We start from the raw sequence: 8200 nt of genomic DNA on the forward strand, positions 1-8200 counted from the left end.
TTTTGCATTTTGTTTTCTTACTGTACCGAAAATGAACCGAACCGTGACTTCAAAACCGCGGTACGTACACTGTAAAAAAAAAAAAAAAGTTGTGTCAACTCAAAATTTCAAGGCAACAAACTTCGATACAATTTTAAGTTGGAAAATTAAACTAAACATTTTAAGTTTTTGCTTCTGAGTTTGCTCAACTCTGAGTTTTGATTTTTATCAACTTCACAGTGAGTTCTACTAACTTACAATTTTAGATTGTAATAACTTGTCATCCGAACTTCAGCTAACTTTTCCCTTAATTGGACTAACTTATAATTTTACATTGTATTAATTTTTTATTTTTATTTGCGCTAACTCACTCCAAAATTCTACTAACTCATAATTTTACTTTGTAGTAACTTTTAATCCTAACTTCAACTCTCTCCTAAATTTGAGTAACTTATAATTTTACATTGTAATAACTTTTAAATGTAATTTGTGCTTACTCTCTCCTAAATTCTAACTTAATATTTTACATTGTAACAACATTTAATCCTTACTTCCACTAACTGTCCTTTAAATTGTACTAATTTATAATATTGTAATGAATCCTCTGTAAGTTCTTACACAGAATGCACTTCTGAGTAAAAAGTGCACATAACCCAAGTAGTTGGGTTAAGTAAGTATATACTATACCTACCTAATAATATAATCGATAATGTTTTATCAAATGCATAAATCAAATGTTGAAATAAGTGGAGATGCAATAAATATATTCAAAACATTTGTTTTATTAAAACTCTACGAGCATCAAATCTCTTCCAACAGGGCCAAGTGCATTTATTGCAAACTAATGAGTGACAGCATATTGTGCCATCTTGTAGTATCATCAAACACAAGTAATGTATACAAGACCATAGCGAATCAGTATGATGTACAACTATGAATGTACTAAATCTGTTTAAAGGTTACTGAGCAACATAATTTCTGGTCTCAAAATTTCAAGCATGTCATCTATAGAATATCATACGGAACCAATATGATAAATAAGTATGAATCTTCCGAGTGCAACAACTTCAGGTCTCAAAATCGCACGAACAAGACCATACAGAACTCGTATGAATCGAAAACATACAACGTGATCACAAGGACAAGACCATACAGAACACGTATGAATCAAAAATATAAAACATGTGAGCTGTACCTAAAGTAACTTTTAGAGGTCAACAACTCCAAATCCAGAACTTTTGGATTTACTGAACGAGTTTGTTTTTGAGCGATCTGACCCTTGCAGAGAGGTCTGCTCCAAGTTCCATGAACACCTTCTGCACAGTTTCGAATGTGTACTTGAGATCTTTTGGGTACTGGATGTTTAAAGCATAAATCAGTCCAAAGAGGTAGGCAAAAGCAGTTGGTAGGTCAGGGAGATCTTGAAGGACAATCTCTTCTTCCACAACAACAGCAACACTCACGACACTTTGAGGCACTGTGGTGTCATCATCCTCCAGCACAGTGAGGATACCCACAGTGAGGCCCTTCGTCTGCTCCTCATCTGGGTCAGTGGCCTTGTGTTGAGAGACATGAAAAGACCAACACATGGATTGCAATACATTAGTCATTAAAATACTGTGAATCAGAATAAGCTCCAACTCTGAAATATCTCCACATTATTAAATAAAAATTTCTTTCCAAACAGAATTAATTATAAGCTTGACATAATAACTATTTCCACCCCACACCCCATAATCAACATCTTAACCCCCATACACACATCAAATGACATTAATTGGGTTGTACCAAGTCATAGCCAGGACAGTAAAACTACAAGACACATTGTTGGGGAACAAGTAGGACAGAGAGGTAATGGTTGAAGTCAACCTTAAGTACAGCACTATACGTAAATATAGTTTAATAACATAATTTACAATTTCTGTTATAAAAACTCACAAGACAGGTTCTGAAGAGCTTCTCCTGGCTCTCACGGAGATACAAGGGAAGGCCCTTTAAAGCTGCAGTTTGTCGATGTGCAGTGATGTCAGATGTCTGAAACAAGAGTTGCATGAAACATGACAAGAAATAGAGTAGGCATGCAGGCAAATGTCCTCTTCCATATCCCCAAAAAATCCTGTTGGTAGCATGTCAAACATTTACAAAGTGTTATTAAATTACTACATCCAGAACTCACCACTTGATCCAAGCTGTTAAGGACCTGATCCATCTCTGACAGAGAAGCTGTCCTTCTCGCTCGATAGAGTTTCAGGAGCCTACAGGTGTTCTGTTGGAGGGCTTCTTTAAAGTTCTCCAGGAGGTTTCTATTTGTGATCCGATAAAACTCTTCTCTAATCTGTTGGAAAAACGTGAACTGGAAATTTGAATCCTCATTACAAAGTCAAAACAATTTCAAGTTTATCTTTGTGTTAAATTGGGCACTGTGATCAACACACTTTTAAAAATGAACAGAAACACAACACAATATTCTTAGTTCACCTGCTTACCTCTTCCTCACAAAATAGAGCAGGCCAATGTTCCAGTATCTCTGAGACCATAGGTTGCAACTCCACGATCTCGCTGCGTCTCAGGGAGAAAGTCAGCTCCATATTTTGTCTGATGAGTGCAACATTCTTGTTCTTCCTCTTGAAATCCTCAACTAGAACCAGTCTTTCATTCTCCAGTGAGTCATCATTATAATTTTCTGGATGGTCAGGGAGATGGTTAATTTCACCTCTCTTTGCTCTCTTCAGAGAAGGACTTGTGCTTGCATCTTCACTGCCCCTCTTTCTCTGGTTAATGCTAACCTCAGTACCGCCTGCCTGACGCAGCTTGGACCTGTAATTACCAAGTTTGTATTTTATGCTTGTTTTCCATCCGCCATATCCAGTTTCACTGCCTGGTTCTCGAAGGCATGGATGTCTACTGATGAGGTCAGAAGCAACTGACTCAATCTGGTCATGATCAGGATAGGCTTTCAGTTCAAACACTGCCTGAGAGATCTTGTCCAAAATGTCTATCTTCATGTCTCTGGTTAAGGTGATACCTTTCTTCGTTCTTTCATATGCCTCATTGCCTTTGCGCAGCCTCAACTCCACATCGTAGGAGAAAGACGGGATGGGAAAAGGTGAAGGCCACTCTGAGACACTTCGCAGATGGTTCCTGATGAAAGCTGAGGGACTCTGGAATGACTCTCTACTGGATAAAATGGCTGTGTCCAGGGAAGACTCTGAACCAACAGAGTCTGACTCTTGCTGAACAAGTGGAAATGTCTCATCCCAAAGAATGTGCAATATAGCACGCTCAGGTGGCAAATCATGGATGTCAATCAAATTACACGGAGCATTATTGAAGTCTGGGTCCTCATATTGTAACGCGAAGCTACCTTGAAGTTCAAGTTTTTCCTTAAGGATGTTTTGCAATTCTTCAACTGATTCAGGTACCTCAGGAATCGTCACTTTACGGGACATTCGTGGGGAGAATTTTACTAACAGCAGCATTCCAGCCTGTTTCACAAGAAAGAAGGACAAAACACAGATGGGTTAAGTTGCAAATGGTTTCAAACAAGGCAAGTTAAATTTATAAACAATGTATAGCAAGGACTTAGACAGTGTTGTTCTACCTGCAAAGCAATATAAGAGTGAGTTGGAGCAACATTTAACTTGGTTCATTTACCTTTCTGTGTCACTTCAATGGAGCAGGCACACTTTTGGAGTCACCAGCACCTTCCCTCCCACTGTGTACGCAACCAATGGATGATAGTCGTTGAGAGCCTGAGGATCAAAAATTTCAATGCCTGCATAGATGCTCTCCACAAGCTCAAAAGACCTAAAATGTTCAAGGTACCAAGACGTGAGCTTTTTGCCAACAAAGGCTACTTTTTCAGGGTCAACCACTATGGTCACGATTTTGTAGAATTCTGGCAGACCACTGCAGTGTCCAGATGACAGAATCATACCCTCGACATATCGGGTCCCATGAAAATAAATGTCTTTAGAAAGGGACACAGTTTCAAGATGTGGATACTTTCTCTGAATCACTGTGTGCAAGTCAGCATCCAAAGAAGATATTTTGATGTCAGTTACTTTCTCCACATGTAACATTGGCTTGAAAAGACTCTGGCTATTAAACTGGCATGCCATCATCTGTTGGTGTTTTACTGACAGCGTGAGGAGTACATTTTTAAAGTTTTGAACATCATGCATAGTCTTCTTGAAGAAGCTGTGTTTTGATTCAAATCTCATTGTCCATAATTCCACCAATGGACCAAAACAGCGTAGAAGGTAAGGATAATGGTCAGCAAAGTGGTGCTTTGGGCGCAGGCTAAAATCAGGAAAAGTGTCTGTGAGCAGGCTTCTGTGATCAGACAACTTGATCTCCAAGTAATGCAATATTTCCTCTGAAAAAACAGGTGAGACAACGATTTCGACTATTTCTTTGAGGTCCATCAGTATTTCCCATGCAGGTTCTTGTTCTGGCACACTCTTTCCGATGAGAAGGGGGAGGAATCGTAATAAAGACCAATTTTCGTGGTCATTGCCACCAATAGTGCCCTTTTCAACATTTGCCTTAGAAATTACCTTTGGTTTATTTACCCTGTCAGAATATTTGTACGGAAATGAATTGGTTAGGGTATTTAGTCTGTCCAAAGTAATATAGCCTTTTGAAATCACGTTTTTCAGGCATAAAGACAGTTCAACAGGTATAACACCTTCAAAAAAATCATGCAAAATGTCTGGGGGGAAGCCAGTGGCAGGGTGAAAATCTGATAGATGCTGACTTAAAACACATTCATTTTTAACACCGTTTACGTGAGGAACATTTTCAAGACAAAGTTTTAGCAGACATGTATCATGCTGTTCTCTAGAACGCAGCTGAAAATCAGAAATTGCAGTAGTTGCTATTTCATCCCGATTCATTAAACAAAATCTACAAAAATTATTTACATTGAAATTCTCCTGAAAGCTGGCAAGTCCATGAGCTCCTAAATTGTCTGCACAGACACAAAATACTGAACCTTTTACATAGTTGTTAAGCGTTTGCACAAAGACCCCAGTTTGTTCCAGTGACTTTAAATCCTTAAAGGACTAAAAAACTTTTCAAAACCAAACTGCTTTACATCAGAAGTCTTTCCAAGAAGAGCTAGATGAATTGAGTGTAAAGACGAACGAAATTTGGAGGGTAAATTAAGAATAACCCAGTAAACAGCTGTTATTTTATGAATTTTCTTTGACGTGCCTAACGGGTTACACAACTCAAAATCATCTATGTATAAACCTAATGCAATATGCAGCTCCTGTTCTCCAAAATTTTGCTTAAAGACAATCTTGAAAAGTTTTGTAAAACCCTGGAATAGACTCTTCACTGAAAACAATTTTTTCAAGAAACTCTGCTCTATTGAATAAAAGCTCAATAACCTGATTCACAGAAACATAAACAAAGTATTTTCTTGAAGTCCGGTGTTTTACGAAATTCTCAGCAACAATTTCCGGATCGCAACGGATACTGCTTATAATCAATTACAGTATCACATGGAAATTTCGTAGCAAGTTCTTTTATACGAAGGTTCGAGATCACCCTTTTATGGAAGATGAAAGAAACTTCGTAACAGGCTCGCAGTGAGTAAGCAACAGGCACACTTTTGCGTCATAGACGACGTTTATGGATTAGAAATTGTAAATAGATGAATAAATGAAGAAAACAAAAGAGCTACACAAAGCAGTTAACTACACAAAGCGGTTAACGGTTCAGTTCTTGCAGTTAACTACGCAAAGCAGTTAACTACACAAAGCGGTTACCGGTTCAGTTCTTGATAGTCAATGGCGCTAGATATGGATTAGTTGTCGCAGCTAACACAGATATCTTCGCACCAAAGCACAATGAGTTCCTTTTATGATATTGAAATCAAGCTCTTACCGTGTCGACAATGAACGGAGGGCCACACAACGTTCCTGGCTTGAGCAAAAGGAAACTCCGGGCGAGCGACTACGCGTGAATCCTACGATCCCGACCCTCTAGACCTAAAAAGACCCTACATCCTAAAGATCCTTCAGTCAATATCTTACTGACCCTCAGCGAACAGTCTCAGCATCGCCGCGCTACTCACCCTCAGCTCCCGCTGGGCGTTCGCGCTAACGATGCTCTTGCTCGTGAGGTGAGGCAGCAGGGGACAGCAAGCACCACCTAGAACCTTATTGCAATTTATAGGCCTGGTTGTTCCAAGTGAAAAACTCCACATTGTCAAGAAAACCCGAAAACGGTGTGTTAGGCAATTGTGGGTGTGGTTTCATAGGTCATAAGTAGGATTGGTTTGTGGGCTAAATCCCCTTGAGGTCTCACAAAATAATCTACATTAGGTGTAATAACAGGACAAACTCATGATATCTGCAAACTAATAAGGGACAGTCATTCGTAACCGCAGTATGTGACCACCCTTAGGAACCTTTCCTTCTGCTATTTCTGTAAATTACACACAGTCATCATTTCCGATTGGATCGGTTCCCCTATATATGGAGCAGGCGGAAGTGATGTCCACCCTGCAGCCTCCCTCCGGCAGGACACGTCCTCCACCACAGCACAGAGGATGGTGGCCCGGGATCCGACACCACCTTCGAAGCGGAGGAACGCAGTAACGCTGCGATCTTCCCGCAGGTGTTCCAATCCACCGTCTCCACGCCAATCACTACCTTCGAAGCGGAGGAGCGCAGCACCGCTGCGATCTTCCCGCAGGTGTTCCAATCCACCGTCTCCACATCAATCCATTAGGCTGAAAAAGAAAACAGAATAAAACGCTTCGGAATGGACAAAGATTGGGCGCTCCGAAGTTTGTCCACTCCGATGATCTATTCCACTGCAATCATCCAATTGAAAGGGGGAGTTGAACCTACACCCCATTCACATTCCCCTAAAAAGTCGAAACCGTCACGTGATGACGAAATCTAGAATCAATTAAATTCAAGTTCAATTTAAGTACATTATTAACCCGTAAATTGCCAACACCACACTCCAGTTGTTACAGCTTCAATTCCTTAAGAACAAATTTTAAATTCAAAGCAATTCAATACACTTCCGCAATTTCTTATACCGCTGGCTATTAGCCACTGAGATCACAGCCGAACAAAGCCAATAAAGCAACTCATGTCAAATACAAGTTATCAATAAAGCAATTCGATACACTTCCGCAGTTTCTTAAACATCGCTATTCTGTTACGTCTCACTCAGTATTTATCAAATCAAAATACTTTGATCCTGCCGACAACGCCAAAATGTTTTACGAAATTCTCAGCAACAATTTCCGGATCGCAACATATAATCAATCCGGATCGCAACGGATACTGCTTATAATCAATTACAGTATCACATGGAAATTTCGTAGCAAGTTCTTTTATACGAAGGTTCGAGATCACCCTTTTATGGAAGATGAAAGAAACTTCGTAACAGGCTCGCAGTGAGTAAGCAACAGGCACACTTTTGCGTCATAGACGACGTTTATGGATTAGAAATTGTAAATAGATGAATAAATGAAGAAAACAAAAGAGCTACACAAAGCAGTTAACTACACAAAGCGGTTAACGGTTCAGTTCTTGCAGTTAACTACGCAAAGCAGTTAACGGTTACAAAGCTTAACGGTTCACAAAGCAGTTAACTACACAAAGCGGTTAACGGTTCAGTTCTTGATAGTCAATGGCGCTAGATATGGATTAGTTGTCGAAGCTAACACAGATATCTTCGCACCAAAGCACAATGAGTTCCTTTTATGATATTGAAATCAAGCTCTTACCGTGTCGACAATGAACGGAGGGCCACACAACGTTCCTGGCTTGAGCAAAAGGAAACTCCGGGCGAGCGACTACGCGTGAATCCTACGATCCCGACCCTCTACACCTAAAAAGACCCTACATCCTAAAGATCCTTCATTCCTAAAGATCCTAAAGTCTCTCAGTGCAATCTCTTTTTATAGGCAGATGTCACGTCATCTCAGGAGACACACTGCCTGTCCAATCATGGTTAGGCTCTTTGTTTTCGTGTCCAATCAGGGTTAGGCTCATCATTGTTGTGTAACAATGATGGAATAAGGAACTTACGGTGCTTTAGTTAGTGATGGCCAAATGAAGCCTTATGAAGCAATGAAGCTTTGCAGCCAATTGGTTTGCACATGTAGCAAAGCTTCATTGTGCTTCATTTACTCTATGGCGCCATCAAGTGGTCTACAAGCCCAAGAGGTCAACATTGTTAAGAATTC

The 8200-nt window shown here is 40.0% G+C and overlaps 1 protein-coding gene across 3 annotated transcripts; it reads right to left on the reverse strand.

Annotated features, from left to right (window-relative positions):
* Positions 1 to 509: 509 nt before the first annotated feature.
* LOC130905771 (uncharacterized) lies at positions 510 to 7901 on the reverse strand. Of its 3 annotated transcripts, XM_057819435.1 has the most exons (8): positions 7739 to 7895; positions 6065 to 6724; positions 5875 to 5996; positions 3634 to 3731; positions 2466 to 3464; positions 2156 to 2314; positions 1918 to 2013; positions 510 to 1535 (listed from the first exon to the last, which is right to left on the reverse strand). In XM_057819435.1, exons 5-8 carry the CDS (start codon positions 3456 to 3458, stop codon positions 1224 to 1226), a joined length of 1560 nt encoding a protein of 519 aa, XP_057675418.1. In that variant the 5' UTR covers positions 3459 to 3464; positions 3634 to 3731; positions 5875 to 5996; positions 6065 to 6724; positions 7739 to 7895; the 3' UTR covers positions 510 to 1223. The 3 variants fall into 3 exon arrangements, with proteins under 3 accessions (XP_057675418.1, XP_057675417.1, XP_057675416.1); XM_057819434.1 differs by having other exon boundaries at positions 3634 to 4281; positions 6065 to 7901; XM_057819433.1 differs by having other exon boundaries at positions 3634 to 4357; positions 6065 to 7901.
* Between the last annotated feature and the right edge of the window lie 299 nt (positions 7902 to 8200).

This window comes from Corythoichthys intestinalis, chromosome 17 (assembly GCF_030265065.1).
Source record: "Corythoichthys intestinalis isolate RoL2023-P3 chromosome 17, ASM3026506v1, whole genome shotgun sequence".
Lineage (NCBI taxonomy): Eukaryota > Metazoa > Chordata > Actinopteri > Syngnathiformes > Syngnathidae > Corythoichthys > Corythoichthys intestinalis.